Here is a 15,780-nt window from a genome sequence, read left to right as displayed (position 1 = left end):
AGCCAGATGAATAAGCCTGACATCCCAAGGGACAAGGGATGTTGATTATAACATGTGCCTTTGACACGACATCATGAAGATGGCAATTCTCTTCTGTGGTCTTCCTCCCCAAAACGCATAACCCCCACCTAATCAAAGAAAATAATCAGACAAACCTCAGTTGAGGGACCTTCTGTTAAATACCTGGCCAGCACTCTTCAAAATTATCGAGGTCATCAAAAACAAGGAAAGCCAGAGAAACTGTCACAGCCGGGAGAAGCCTAAGTGTACATGGTGACTAATGGTGACACGCTATCTCAGACACAAATCCTGGAATAGGAAAAGGACATTGGGTAAAAACTAAGGAAACCTGAGTAAAGTGTGGGCTTTAGTGAGTAATAACACATTGCCATAGGTTCATTAATCGTAACAAACGTATCATACTCATGTAAGGCTTTACTATTAGGAGAAACTCCGTGCAGGGTATGTGGTAACTCTATTATCTTTGCAATTTTTCTGTAAGTCTAAAACTGTTTTAAAAGAAAAGGTTTATTATGAAAAAGAAAAGGTCCAAAACCACAGCTAGGGCTTTCAGTTCACATACGCGAAGGGCCCCGTGGAGAACTAGAGGACAATCCCAGAGTAGTAACCAGTATCTCAGGACTTCCAACGCTGGCAGCCAGAAAGAGTAAGGACACGCAGCCACGTTTTTCGATGACAGCTTCACGGTGAGCCGGGCTCTGTGCCCCCTTCCCAATTTCACCGGCCATCGCCAGCATACGCTTCATCCTCCGACACAAGACCTTGCCTCATCACGGCAAAGTCTGTAGGGAACACAGAACTGCCAGAGTCGGGCAGCAGCCTACATTTTGCACATCGGGGGAACTCTGTATTTGTTGAGATAGTGTTTGTAGATCACTTGGACACATGAAAACGTCCATAACCAAACAGACATTTCTCCATTGATATACGAATGGCCAACGAGCATATTGAAAGATGCTCAGTGTCATTAGACATCAGGGAAATGCAAAGCAAAACCACAACGAGATAATCCCTTAGTACCCACTAGGACGGCGGTAGCTTAAAAAAAGACAAAGGAAATAACAAGTGTTGGTGAGGCTGTGGGGAAAGTGAAACCCTCAGACACTGGAGGTAGGATTGCAAAGCGGGGCAGCTGGATAGAAGATGGGTAGTTCCTCAATAAGTTAAACATAGAACGACCACATGACCCAGTGGCCCCTCTCCTCTTCTGGTTTATACTCAAAACAATTGCAAACAAGTGTTAACACAAAAACTTGCACACGGATGTTCATAGCAGCGTTGTTCACAATAACCAAAAGGTATAAACAACCAGAGTGCCCGTCAACTGATGAACGGGTAAATGAAACGTGGTATATTCGTGCATTAAAAGGAATGAGGTACAAACGTGAGCTACCACACGGATGAACTTCGAAACCATCATGCTAAGTAAAAGAGGCCAGACACAAAAGGCCATATATGGCATGAGCCCTTTTGTATGCAATATCCTGAACAGGTAAATCCATAGAAACAAAGCAGATTAGTAGTTAGTCAGGGGTTGGGAATCAGGGAGTGACTGTTCAGTGGGTACTATGTTTCCTTTCAGGTGACGAAAACAATATAGAACTAAACAGTGGTGATGGTGGAAAAACATTGTGACTAAACATCTCTGTGCATCGTACAATTAAATGGTTAAAAGTGCAGTGCTCAGTAAGCTCTTTACAGATTTTGGATACAAACCCTTTATCTGATATGTCAAATATCTTCTCCCATTCCATGGGTTGCCTTTTAGTTTTGTTGATTGTTTCCTTCACTGTGCAGAAGTTTTTGTTTTTGTTTTTTTCATCTTGATGAGGCCCCAATAGTTCATCTTTGCTTTTATTTCCCTTGCCTCCAGAGATGTGTCAAGTAAGAAGTTGCTGAAGTTGCTGCCTAGGTCAAAGAGGTTGTTGCCTGTTCTCTCCTGTAGGATTTTGATGGTTTTCAGGATGAGCACTGGGTGTCGTGTGTAAGAGATGAATCACTGGGTTCTACTCCCGAAGCCAAGACTACACTGTATGTTAACTCACTTGAATTAAAAAAAAAAAAAAAAGTGGGGCGCCTGGGTGGCTCAGTCAGTCAAATGTCTGGCTTCATCTCAGGTCATGATCTCATGGTTCCTGGGTTCCAGCCCCACAGAGGGCTCTCTGCTGTCAGCACAGAGCCCATTTTGGATCCTCTGTCTGCCCCCCTCTCTCTGCCTCTCTCCCACTCACTCTGGCTCTCTCTCTTTCAAAACTAAATAAACATTTAAAAATAAATAAATAAGTAAATAAAATGGTGAAAAGTTTATGTTCTGTGTATTTTACCATAATCCAAAATCACAAGTGCACTCCCTAATCCCATCACCTATTTCACCCGTCCTCTCACCTGCCTCCCCCCTGATAATCATCGGTGTGTTCTCTATAGTTAAGAGTCTTTTTCCTGGTTTGATGTATGGAATTGTTGAATCACTATATTGTACACCTGAAACTAATATAACACTGTATGTTAACTATACCAGAGCTAAAAATAAAATAAAATAAACAGAACACAGGAAAAAATAAAAACCCTCATATCCTTTTAAAAATCAAAAAGCAGGGGCGCCTGGGTGGCGCAGTCGGTTAAGCGTCCAACTTCAGCCAGGTCACGATCTCGCGGTCCGTGAGTTCGAGCCCCGCGTCAGGCTCTGGGCTGATGGCTCAGAGCCTGGAGCCTGTTTCCGATTCTGTGTCTCCCTCTCTCTCTGCCCCTCCCCCGTTCATGCTCTGTCTCTCTCTGTCCCAAAAATAAAAAATAATAAATGGAAAAAAAAATTTAAAAAAAAAATAAAAATCAAAAAGCAAAGAACATCCATAACTAGCATGTTTCCAAGTATCACTCTCAGACTACCTATACCAGGAACACTCAGGATAATTGATAAAAATGCAAGTTCCTAGGCTCACCCAAGACTCACAGAATTAGATTCCCAGAAACCTGTCCTATTATCCTTTCAACAGCATCTCAAATGACCTTTGCACACAGATTTGAAAAATCAGACTAGAAAACTCTTGATATGGGAACTGTTTCCTCTATGTCCCCGGCCTAACAAAGCCCTGCTCAATATAGGCTTTTTTGTGGACTGAATAGACAAATGTTAGTTTTTGGGGGGTTTTTTGTTTTGTTTTGTGTTTTTTAAAGGGAGAACACGGTCGTCTCCCTTCCAGGCATCTGGGACTATGTCACTTACGAGGAAGAGTCCCTGCGCTGTACTTTGAGCTTACACTGTGAGTCTGCTCCACTGACCAGCAGGGCAGGGCATGGGGGGTGGCCCTGAAGGGAGTGGGGGCTGGAGTCCCCTTTGCTTTCCATGGAAAGGCAGGAGAGGTCACCCAGAGAATTTATAGATTTTCAAAAGAGTATTTCACCGTTATCCCTTCCACCCTTCTGGTGTTGCAAAGGAAGAGCCACACTTCACAGATTTTGTGCGGATTAAAGTTATGGCCTCTGGAAATCATCATTAAGACACAGAGGGAAGATAGCAATCAATCGTGTCACTGATTACAACCAGGGCTACAAAAGTCTTGCTTTCAGAATTGCGTGATGCTGTTAAGTGGATAGTGGAGTTGTAATCAGCTCCCGAAGGTTTTTCCACGCGTGCCACACAGGTCACCAACACAGTCTACACTCTAGATGGTTCTCACTAGCATAAAATCCTTAACTTTCAGTTTTCAGGTGAACATCTCAACAAGCGCGTACATTTATACAGTCCATATTAAATTTCTGCTGCCACAGGACCATATGGTAAGAAGTGAAAATTGGACGGGATTAAACATTAAGAGGCAAATGACAAAGTAAAAACCCATAGATACAGGAAAAGAGTACTTTTGCACAGTGTTGAGACTGTTCCCTTTCTGGGCACCTGAGCAAATGAAACCATTCTCTGTGGCTACTTTCGTTCCAAAGTTCTTTCCTGGAAAGGTCCTGGAATGATTTCCATTGGTCTAGAATCTGCGTGCACAAACACAGTGCTGTATGGAAGCAACTTGAAAGAGGGGGAAGGTGGACAGTCATACTTGAGGAGTAAAAGCCATTTCCAGGATTATCTGCCATGTTGCTTGGGCTTTGCCAATCAAGATGCAAATACTCATGGAACAGCATCTACCCTGTGCAAAGTGTTTTACCTAGCGTGCTGGGAATGCAAAAACAAAAGCTTAAACTGGCTACGATCCCCAAAGAGGTTTACAGTCTGCTTTTATCACTGAGTCATGTTACTATGCAAACAGATGGGTCTGGCTGGTGTATTTGTCTGGGGATAATGATGGAGAGACTAGAGGGCAGGAGAGGACCAGCCACACCTTTAAGGCTGAGGGAACATTCAAGGCACAGGATACATTAAAGACAGCAAGCCTGTCTAAAGAAAAAGCCTAAAACAGGTTTTTGTGTGCCTCCTTTCAAGCTTACTTTCAAGGCCATTCGAGGGCCCACCCCGAAGTATTTTTAACTTATCTGAGTCTGGGCAGTTTTCTGAGAATCTTGTTCTCCTGAAAATATTTCAGGGGAGGGAGGTAGATTTTCATCCTCTGGCTTCATTTTTCAGGACCTTAGAGAGACAGAAGAACCACCACTCATCGTGTTGCGTGACACAATAGGACCCAGCGACTTGCGTCTGGTTTAGGTGGGGATGTTTAATTACCAACCGCGTGGAACGCGCAAGTCCCACCTCTCCTGTCCGACTTAGGACAGGCTTGCACCTGTGCAGCCGGCTCCCCAAACAGCTTCCAACATTTGCATCCCACCGGCCCCTGCACCAACGCCTGTGCCTACCCCGGGCATCCCGAGCCCCGTCCGTGAAGGGAGGGCACGAGCAGGTCCTGACGTGGTGCCCCGGCCAGCCAGGGAGGCCCACTGGGCTTCCCCCGGAGGAGGTGTCAAAGGGCGGAGAGGACCAGTAAAAATAGCCCCTTCAGCTCCCCTAGGCGGCCGTTAATTAATAAAGAACAACAGTCACGGTTCTCCAGGCTGCTCTCCGGCGCGCGCACGGCCAGGCTCTTAGAAGGTGGCAGCGTCCAGAAAAAAAGAGGATGTGTCCTGGCAAAAAAACAAAACAAAACAAAAAAAAAAAAAACCCTGTCCCCAACACCGATCCCCACGAGTCCACCTCCTTCGGAAGCCCCCGAGGGCTGCGGCCCCACTGGCCCAGGCCCTTTCCCTAGGGCGCGGGGCTGGTGGCCAGGAACCCCACCCCTTCAGGCCCAGGTCCGGCCGGGCCCCCAGCGCGCGGCGCCCCCCGAGGGAGGCGCCACCCGCTCCCCGCGTCCAACCCCGGCTCTCCGCGCCCCCGAGGGAGGGCCCGCCTTGCACCCCGCGCCCCGGGGCGGGCGCGCGTCGGGTCTCGGCGCGCTCGCCTCTCGCGGCCGGCGGGGGAGCGTCAGGGCAGAGGCGGGGTGGGGCGCGGTTAAAAGGCGCTGCAGGTGGGAGCCGGGCCTGCACGCGAGGCCGCTTCCGACACCGGCTCCGGAGCCGCGGCGCCCCGGCCCGACCTGCCGCCCGGCTGCCGCGGAGGACGCCGCCCCGCGCCGAGGCCCCCGCGCCCCCCGCGCCCCCCGCGCCCCCCGCGCCCCGGCCGCCGTCCAGCCGAGCAGGTAAGCGGGTGCCAGCGCGCGGCCGCAGGCACGGCGGCCCCTGGGTGCTGGCTGCGGGCTGGGGGACCGGGGTGGGGGTTGGGGGGAGGGCGACGGGGGGCGCCCTCTCGGCCCTTGGCGCGCAGGCGTTGCCTCCGAGGGCCCCGCGCGGGTGAGGTCTGCAGCCCGTCGCCTCTGTCGCCCTTGTGGGCGACCGCTCCAAGTCGCCCTCCCGGCGCCGGGCGGCGGCGGCGGGGGTGGGGGTCGGCGCGTTGGGGTTGCCCGGGGCAACCTTATCGGCCGGGGATCCGCATCCTCCCGCGACCCCCGGGCCACGGCCGGATGCCGCCCCGCAGCGCCTGGCGTCCTCCGCGCGCCCGCGCGGAGGAACGAGGATGGACGGGTCTGACTTTTACCCTGGATGGTCCCCCTTCGACTTGCATAACAGGTTTTATAAATACACCAACCGTGTGTATAAGCGGCCAAGGTGCGGACCTGGGCCCCTTTCCCCCACTTGCTTTGCCGCGTTTTGGATTTTCTTTGCTTTTACCGAACACCGATGAACCCTGCTTGGAACGCCCCTGCTTGGGGCAAAGGAAGGCCGGTTCAACCGGGCTAGTGGATAAGTCCCAGGTAGAAGTGACCCCTTTGGCGGCGTGATGCGCGCCCAAAGAACTTGGGAAACGCAGATGACAGCGGGGCAATTACTGGACAATTACTGGACAACAGTAATTAAGTGTCATTGGTGACACATCTCGGTTGAAAGGTGGAGGCACCAGAAGGGACTTCCTGTCTGGTGAAGGAGCAGTCCCAGGTGTTACCTGTAGCCTGTGTTTGACGGGGGGGTGGGACTGACCTGAGGTGAGTGTGGCCCGAATGCAGTCACGGACGCCTGGAGCCGCTGCAGGGACACCTGGCCCAGCAGCCACCTTGGCGTCGCCCAGGTGGAATCTCCCTGTCAGTTTAGGGCCTGATTGAATGTTACCGTGCATCATTGCTCTTTCCCCTCAGTAGACATTATGCCACAGAAGTATTTTCTTGCTCCAGTTCTAGTCGAATCTAACCAGTGTTCTAGAAGAAAATGTCCTGCCCGGATGCAGTTTCCTTAGAATTGCGGGATGCCGCTCAAACCGCTCCTGTGGAGAGCTTTGTCTGCGGCTTGGACCAGGCTGAGGCTTTGGGGGTGACGTCTGGATCCTGCCAAGGACGGGAGAAGGAAGTCATGAAGAGAAAACATCAACACTCCCTAGCCTGTGACGCGACTGGGGTGGGGGAGGGGAGGGGGTGCAGGGCTCCCCATCCCTGCCCCGCAGAGACCCAAACTGGGAAGATGCTGATCAGTCCCGCTGTTCCACTGGTGTTTTTATTTTAAAACAAACCCCGGTACAGGTAACAGCGAATTCATTTTCTTTTTCTTACTTTCCTGAATTACAACAGCTTTGAGAAAGAAAAGACCTGCGGAAGGTCTGACTAAGCACTTCAATGGGCTGAAAAGAAAATTCTGGCTTGCAAACGCTCACTGTGCATCTTTGATCCAATCTGAATATTCCAGGAGCTATGAGTAGTCTGTAGACATTAGTTAAAATGTTAAACAGAATAAAATGGTGGGAAAATAATTTTCAACACACGTGTCTTGGCCATGAGGACATAATCCTCCCGATGGCTACGTTAAGATATATTAAGATTTCTGTTTAAGTTGCTTGAACTGTGAGAATGTATGGGCCCACAGAGTGCCTTTTCCTTTTTTATTTTCATAGGCATTCAACTCAAGGTAGACTTAAATCTTTGGAAAGGGCACAGGTTTGCTTGAATGAACAGAGACTGCTTAATGGAAAAATTTTTAACTCTTTGAATTCTTTTCTTTTTTAAAAAATATTTATTTATTTTTGAGAGAGAGAGAGGGACAGAGCACAAGCAGGGGAGGGGCAGAGAGAATGGGAGACACAGAATCCAAAGCAAGCTCCAGGCTCTGAGATGTCAGCACAAAGCCCGACACAGGACTCGAAGGTGGGAACGGCGTGATCGTGACCTGGGCCGAAGTTGGACACTTAACCCACTGAGCCACCCAGGAGCCCCAACTCACTGAATTCTTAAATGGATTAAGAAATACATGTAATTCTATGAATTGTCCATGCTTCTATTTAGACTACGTGGATAGAAAAAGTTCTTTCATTTTTATTGAGTTAATTTTGAAGAAGTACGTGAACCCTAAATCCATTTTAACACAACCTGTTACTCTGAAAGGACAGTTGATGACATTTTAAGTCATTACATTTAAAGGACAACCTAAGGTTGTCCCCAGGAAGACCTGGATATCTGTTGAGAGACAACAGACACAGATTCTTCTTGATTAAAGAGTTTGAGGGGCACCTGGGTGGCGCAGTCGGTTAAGCGTCCGACTTCAGCCAGGTCACGATCTCGCGGTCCGTGAGTTCGAGCCCCGCGTCGGGCTCTGGGCTGATGGCTCAGAGCCTGGAGCCTGTTTCCGATTCTGTGTCTCCCTCTCTCTCTGCCCCTCCCCCGTTCATGCTCTGTCTCTCTCTGTCCCAAAAATAAATAAAAACGTTGAAAAAAAAAAAAAAGAGTTTGAGATTTTTTTAGACTGCCGATTTGAGGGAGAAAGAGCATATCCAGTTTTTCAAATTCCCTTACCCCCTTTTTTAAGGGAACGGGCTCGAGGTTTGGGACTGGGGATCACAATTGCGATCTTTGATAGGGGAAAGAATCTACACTAAAGATTTTAGTTTTTTCGTTTTATTTTATTGGTATATAAAGTAAGAAGCATCAGGAAACTGGCGGCCTCTAGACTTCCCTCATAACAGTTCTGGGGATAAAGAAAAACACCCACAAAGGTCATGCAATAGACACGTGGGGAGTAGTTCAATGAATATGGCCACATCTGCTATTTTTCCCTCAACAGGTGACACCCTCACTGACCTCCAGAAACTGCATAGAGATTTATATTCATGTCGTTACTGTGCCCTGTTGCCTTCTAAGCAATCAGATGGTGTAGAAGAAAGCCTGAACCCTTGAAGAGGGACCCTTGCCCTAATTCTCCTCCAGGCCAATACCCTGTGACTCCTTGGAAGTAAGGCTCAGATGTGCTTGTTTCGCTCTGACATTGTCTTTCATCAATATAAATCTCTTCAACTACCTAAAGCTACTGTGGAAATCGGGAGGGATGTGCTCTGTTCTCAGGCCTATCAGATATTCAATGAATATCTTTGAAAGGGTTATCCAAATGGGAATAGAACTTTCTAGAAAGATGATTTCCACCTCTTGGAAATCTCATTGGTGTCTGCTAAGGGGTAACACTATAATTTTAAAGTTTTAGTTTTCATTCTGTCATCAGTGAAACTTAAGATGGCATTTTTAAGCCAACTACTTAGGATGAAATTTTTAAGTTTTAAAACAATCAGAAAATCATATTGCTGAAGCAGAATGCCCGTAGACTTAAATTATTTGAATTGTAAAAGGGAAGAACAATCTAACTTCAGAATACTGTGTGTATCGTCAGAATGAGATCAATTGTTTACCTATTCTTAGAGCAAAGTATTCCAGCCTGGAGCTTTCTATCAAGAATGCAATGTTTTCACCATGATTAGATATACCAGAAAACCAAAGACAGTTTTACCTTTGTAACTTGAGGTGTAACCACATTCTTGTACGGAGACAAGACTACGGGAGCTAGGCATATGTATTATTTCCTTAAAACAGAGCCAGAGAAGCTGGTTTAAAATAAACCTCTCTGGTTGGCAAAGAAAGAGTTAATATTCTACTTTTTGTTGAAGAGTCTCCTCCCATTGGCTGCAGCCTGCCTAAAGCATGAAAGGAAAGAGGTATTTTGTTTACCGACACCAATTGCAAAGGGTTTCAATGGATGCGGTTGTTTTGGAAAGTAATTTTCACAGAGTGTTCGGCCATCAAATCTGCAACCACAGTGCTGATAGAAAACTACCCCAAGAGTTACATTTTTATAGGGCAGACACAGAGGGGGATCGGGCTGGTGGGCAGTCGCTTCGCCCCAAGCCAGAAGTGGCTTCAACCCACTGAAAGGCCAGGTCAGGAGGGGCAAGTGGAACCAAATGTCCTCCTTTCAGCCTTGCTGAGTCTTCTGCCCTCTGTCCGCTCCTTCCTCTCCTGGGCTCCTTGAGTGGGCAAAGTGTCCTGGGGACAGCCAGGCGTTACCAGTGGCTGCAGCAAAGTGTCGGGAAGTTTGGGGCGGTCCCTTTCCCTGACTGGCTCCTCAGAGTTGTGAGGCAGGCTGTCCTTAGGTTCTCAACACTCAGAGAGTGATATGCAGGACCCCTGCCCCCGGCTTCCTTGGTGAGGCCCTGAGGAAATGATGTGGACTGGACCAAAGAAAGTTCTCAGTGTAGGAAACATGGGCCAATTCACTCGATGGCTTTCCTGCTGCACACTTAGGGCAAGGGAGCAGTGGAGACTATGGACGGAGACTATGGACGGAGACTATGGAAAGCAGCGCTTGCTGTCGAGCCATTTCTACTGTGATCAGTGATAGGGCCTTTGTTGCTCCTGCAGGAAGATGCTACAGATCAGGTGGTTTGCCATTAGCCTGATCGTCTTGAGTGACCGGTAGGCAGGACACACCGTATTTGGGTTTAATCACTCATTTTTCTTAGTGCCCTAGGCATCTCTTTTTCTCCCTTTAAAGGCACAGGTAAATTGCTGATTTTTATTGGAAGTCAAAAGTATTGTAAAACAGATTATTCTCTGTTCAGCTTTGCTACTTTGATGGAGCTTCAGAATGTGTAATTTGGGCACCCAGAAAAGCCAAAAGAAATAAAACTGTTATCATAATTGTCCCTGTTTTTTTGTTTTGTTTGGTTTTGTTTTTTAAGAAGGAGAAGACCTAAGGTGCAGATGTCAAGGGTCCTGCTTCTAGAAAGCTGGGACCATATTCTTGTGGGGAAAGCCTCTTGACCCCTCCAATGACTTCAGCCTTTCCAGATTCCTTCGGACCGAGTTGTCCTTTGACACCTGATCGGTTTGCTTGCTAGAAGAGCAGGAAATAGGTGACCACAGGCGTGTCATTGTTCAAGAAGGCGGTTGATAAAGAACTCAGAGGGAAAACACAGCCTTCTTACCTTTGGAGGAGTTTAAATTCTCTGCACTTCGGAGGGTTTGGGAAAACGTGAACTTTTATTTGATAAATCAAAAACTTGTTGAATGTGCACTGAATTAAACCAAATTGCAATGGGAGATGTTCATTGGTTAGAGAACGTCTTCATTTCATAAACAAACCAGAGTGACCCCCTAGGTAAACAGCTGCTGTAACATATGTGTAAACATCAGGTTGTACGAGTCTCTACCTCCTGAAATGCTTCCAGGATAGAAGAGCAACAACTAGGAAAATTTATTATAATGACTTTCAGTAGGGACTAAAACTTCATTTTACAGTTTGTATTACCCAAGGTGAGTTTTTAACATCGAAGATACATGTACTGGGGACATTGAAAATCTCTTTCTCAGAAAGTACACACTAGCTCCCCACCTCTCTTGTACTACGTTAGAAATAATTTTTAGGGGCATCTGGGTGGCTCAGTTGGTTAAGGGTCAACTTCAGCTCAGGTCATGATCTCATGGTTTGTGAGTTCGAGCCCCGAGTCTGGCTGTGTGCAGATAGCTCAGAGCCCGGAGCCTGCTTCGGACTCTGTCTCTACCTCTCTCTCTCTGCCCTTCCCCCCCCCCCCCCTTCTCTCTCTCTCAAAAATAAGTAAACATTAAAAAAGAAATAATTTTTAAAATAATTTCTCTTTGATAAAGAAGGCAGAGTAAAATAAGAGTTTCTGCCTTTTATCTGCTATCAGTTCAAATTATACCATCTGCTCCAAGCATTGGGCCCACCCTTTTCTTTTCTTTTGACCCAAGTTTATCGTATTTTTCTTTCTTTTTCATGTTTTTTAAATTTTATCTTATCTTATTTTATTTTATTTATTTTTTTTTTTTTTGCCTCATTCAGTAATTAAACTTTTTGACACTGTTGTTACAAGCCTGGGCCCCTCCATCGTGTGGGGGGTTGGGGTTGTCTTCCATCATCTTGTCAGCTGAAGATCTGAGCTCCTCAGAGCTGCTGGCAGTGTCCCCCCCCCCAGAGTTGTCTGACACACTTTCGAGCCCTTGCCCCCCCCAGCTCTGCCTTCCAAGTCCTCAGCTATGGAATTCTACCTCCCTTTTCATTTTCATTGAAAAATTAATAGGCTTCTCAAAGTCTAGGCTAAGTTAAAACCACGATTTGAGTTTTCCTATCTGGGCCACAATGGCAGCTTTAGTTTGGATTCAAGACTTCAAATGTTCTTGTATTCTGTGTTAGAACTTTCAAAAGACTCCCATGGCATTTGAGCAACTACAGACATTTTGAGGTTCTTTACTGCTTTCTGGCCAGTGGAGTTGGAATGGGCCAATACGCACTGAATCCTCCAGAATGATTTTTCAGCTTTCTTATTCCCAGCTCCACCTCCTTCGCCTTGACGCCTGCCTGCAGGGTCTGGGAGTCCTGAGTAGTCTGAGGGTGCTGGCTTGTTAAGTGCTGGTTTTTAACTCCTTCTTCTGGATTATTCGAGGAAAGAATACGCGTCTTGTGAGAATCTGCGATCACTTTAATTATCCTGCCTTCCGGTGACTTGTTAATCAAGTGCAAGTACAGGTGCTGAAGGGCCGCCTCATGGTCTCCTCCCTATTGCTTTCTCTTTGAGATGCTCTGTGCTCCCAGCTTACCTAGTTGTGATCCAATGCCTTAAACTTCATGGGATAGGAAGGCATCTCTGTCTGGAAGCTCTTCCCAGCGCCTCTAGCCCTGACGCCCCGACATCCCCCACCTGCCCTGCATCTCTGTTCAGAGCCTACTCAGCCCTGGGAACTGGACTATGTCTTGAGATGCAAAGGTGAAATGGCTGACATCTGTATACAATAGACACTCAATAAATGCTCACGGTAGGCCTGGGGATCGTTATTTACTTGGCTTTGGCGATGTGGTGTGAGGAGGGGTTTTCCTGTAATTGGGCTCTGTATGCTTCAGCAAGAGAAGGCGGGGGAGAAACTCACGGTGCAGAAACTTCTAGCTACGCCCCTGCTTGCCCTCCACTCCCCTCCACCTCCACAGCATGTGCCCCCTACTCCCCCTGCCCAGTTCAGACAGGAGGAATACACACACGTGTGCAAGGCGTGGTGGCATTATTTCCTTGGGCCTTGTCCTTCTGAGGAAAAGGTACTGTCTAAAAGCCAAACCAAGGGCAAAGACAAATTTCCCAGAAAGCCAGCTGAAATGGAGGTCTGCCTTTTATACTACAGAGCTGGCTGACTTCATTGGTGTCAACGAAGGGTCTTGCTTCTGGGGCACAGGTCAGTGCCTAGCCCTCCTGGGGACGCTGAGGCTGCCTCCCGCTACCTAGCTGCTTCGAAGAGCAGCACACGTGACTCAGGGGAGGCAGAGCTGTGGGCCAGAGGAGGGGCCCAGAAGGTCGGGGGGGTCAGCCTGAGGAGAGGCCTGACCCCAGCCCGCAGTCAGATACAGGAAGGTCTCCCTAAGACCAATGACAAAAGGACTTTGGTGTCGCCCTCAGCCCCTAAAAAGGTTTGACAAGCTGTGTGAGTCTGTTTCTCTGCAAACAGGGACTTCACTTTCAAAAGATTGCCAGAGTGGTGGTGTTTCGTTTAAGGCAAGCGCTGATTCGTTCTCTCGTCTTCTGCAGCAATGTAGGGTCAGAGGGCATATCCGTGTGAACTGTAGCAGAAGTTCCTGTGGAAGTCAAGAGCGTTTTCTCTCAGCACGCTAAGTCAGTGCTCAGTCAGCAGGGAGGGGAGCCCTCCCTGGCAGCAGCCACCAGTTCCCTTCACCCATGGCTCCTGGGGCTTGAGCTGTCGGGGAGGGAGCGCTGTCACCAGTCCTGGTTACCACGGAAACAAGTGAGTGCTTTTCGTAAAAGCTCATGATACTCTTTTGGAAGAGGACCTTCCAGTGGCGTGTGACGTCAGGGCCCCTAAGAACGCAAGATTTCAGCAAATGATGTTATTCAAACTAGAGACGGCCATAAACATATTGTCTAAAGTAAGCTAACAAGTATTGGGGGGCCCTTCCCCCTTCCGAGTCTGCCAGGTACGCCACAGTAGGTCATTCCCATGATTAATTTTTTTTCTCTTCAATAAGCCACTTAATAAGATCCACTGTTGAACTTCCGTGATCCCCTGGGCAAAACGAAAACTGATACAATACTTAAACTCATGGTGGATAAGAGAAAACTTGGAAATGTATTTGTTTACCTGAGTTCCTGGGTTAACGTCCAACACCAACCTAATATATAATCTGAATTCAGTGGAATCTGGATGATCTGAAACCTGTAACAGTTATTTCTGATTCAAGATGTTAGAATGCTTTTCGAGTGGGCATTCCTTATCAGAAAGCCTACTAACCTAGGGGGTTGAAGTTATAAAATATCACAGCATCCTCTTTAGGGAAATTTGCTTCCGTCTGTAATATAACCGTACTATTTCATAAAACTCGAAGGAGCTTTCCATTAGTTAACCTTTGCTAATGTTTTCTGTTTAGGAATAAGCCAACACAATGGACTGGGGTACCCTGCACACGTTCATCGGGGGTGTAAACAAACACTCCACCAGCATCGGGAAGGTGTGGATCACCGTCATCTTCATTTTTCGCGTCATGATCCTCGTGGTCGCCGCTCAAGAGGTGTGGGGTGACGAGCAGGAAGATTTTGTCTGCAACACGCTGCAGCCAGGGTGCAAAAATGTGTGCTATGACCACTTTTTCCCTGTGTCCCACATCCGGCTGTGGGCCCTGCAGCTCATCTTCGTGTCCACCCCGGCCCTGCTGGTAGCGATGCACGTGGCCTACTACAGGCACGAGGCGGCCCGCAAATTCAGGCGAGGGGACAAGCGAAACGAATTCAAAGACCTCGAAGACATTAAAAAGCAGAAGGTCCGGATAGAGGGGTCCCTGTGGTGGACGTACACCAGCAGCATCTTCTTCCGAATCATCTTCGAAGCCTCCTTTATGTACGTCTTTTACTTCCTTTACAACGGGTACCACCTGCCCTGGGTGTTGAAATGTGGGATTGACCCTTGCCCCAACCTCGTCGACTGCTTTATCTCTAGACCTACTGAGAAAACCGTGTTCACCATTTTTATGATTTCCGCATCTGTGATTTGCATGCTGCTTAACGTGGCCGAGCTGTGTTACCTGCTCCTGAAAGTGTGTTTTAGGAGATCAAAAAGAGCACAGACACAGAGAAATCACCCCAATCATGCCCTAAAAGAGAGTAAGCAAAACGAAATGAACGAGCTGATTTCAGATAGTGGTCAGAATGCGATCACGGGCTTTCCAAGCTAAACATTTCAAAGCACGGCGTAGCCGACTCGTAACAAAAGTGGTGTCTTCTCCTGAAGGCAATGCCCACCTAAAAATCCCCTCTGTAGACTGAAGACCTTGTCTTTATAAATGGCTTTCGTAATCCATAGACACTTGCGTTAACTTTTTCTAGAATAATTGGTGCAGTAATACGCAACGTAGTCGAGTATGTGGTCCATCTCTGAAAACTAAGACACGATTGCCACTGTGCCTCCAAGTGACCTTAACACGTTAAATGGACTGTCTTACTAGGTGTTTCCCGAAAATTGTGTAACTGTTGTTGGTAAAGAACATTTATCTAGAAATTGACACTTTGATTAGTAAAAGGTATTTTTATAGGATTGGAGGTTTCAGGTCTGACTTTGAATTCATAGAAAGTATTTTTATAATGACTGGTCTCTCTTCCCTGGAAAAGCAAACGATGCTAGCGTTAGGATGGTGCCACGCGTGTCTAAATTTCGAACTCGTGGAGCGTCTGCCTTGTTGTAAGTAGCGCGTTGTGTGGTCTGCTGACAAATTTACGAGCTGTCGTGATCCTCCTCAGGTGGACACTGCTCATCGTACAACACGTTTTTATCGCTTTCCGAGTGTAGACAGCTGTACGGGGAAGCGGGGCGCCTCTGAAAACCGGCCGATGTGCAGCCGTGGCGAGCGGCCGGAACAGAGCGCTCGCCTCAATAAAGATCAGCCGTGGCTTACCTTTCGCACGCGTGTCGGGTTTCTGTTCGCCCGGCCTCCGCGCAGCCACCTCGCGCGAGGACGCGTCGGTTGCGTGGC

The 15,780-nt window shown here is 47.9% G+C and overlaps 1 protein-coding gene and 1 long non-coding RNA gene across 7 annotated transcripts; one reads left to right on the top strand and one right to left on the bottom strand.

Moving 5' to 3' along the window:
* Positions 1-5,385: 5,385 nt before the first annotated feature.
* Positions 5,386-15,706, top strand: GJB6 (gap junction protein beta 6). Of its 6 annotated transcripts, none has more exons than XM_045443975.1 (4): positions 5,387-5,639; positions 8,539-8,706; positions 10,484-10,647; positions 14,185-15,706. In XM_045443975.1, exon 4 carries the CDS (start codon positions 14,200-14,202, stop codon positions 14,983-14,985), a length of 786 nt encoding a protein of 261 aa, XP_045299931.1. In that variant the 5' UTR covers positions 5,387-5,639; positions 8,539-8,706; positions 10,484-10,647; positions 14,185-14,199; the 3' UTR covers positions 14,986-15,706. The 6 variants fall into 6 exon arrangements, with proteins under 6 accessions (XP_045299942.1, XP_045299931.1, XP_045299922.1 ...); XM_045443966.1 differs by having other exon boundaries at positions 10,481-10,647; XM_045443938.1 differs by lacking the exon at positions 10,484-10,647 and having other exon boundaries at positions 5,389-5,639.
* On the bottom strand, positions 11,977-14,178 carry LOC123579880. Its single transcript, XR_006702990.1, has 2 exons — positions 12,791-14,178; positions 11,977-12,188 (listed from the first exon to the last, which is right to left on the bottom strand). It is a non-coding gene; the product is annotated as an uncharacterized LOC123579880 (long non-coding RNA).
* Positions 15,707-15,780: the final 74 nt, after the last annotated feature.

The sequence above is a fragment of the Leopardus geoffroyi genome, chromosome A1 (assembly GCF_018350155.1).
Source record: "Leopardus geoffroyi isolate Oge1 chromosome A1, O.geoffroyi_Oge1_pat1.0, whole genome shotgun sequence".
Lineage (NCBI taxonomy): Eukaryota > Metazoa > Chordata > Mammalia > Carnivora > Felidae > Leopardus > Leopardus geoffroyi.
Note: the sequence above shows the minus strand (reverse complement) of the source record. Positions and strands in the feature narration are given on the sequence as shown.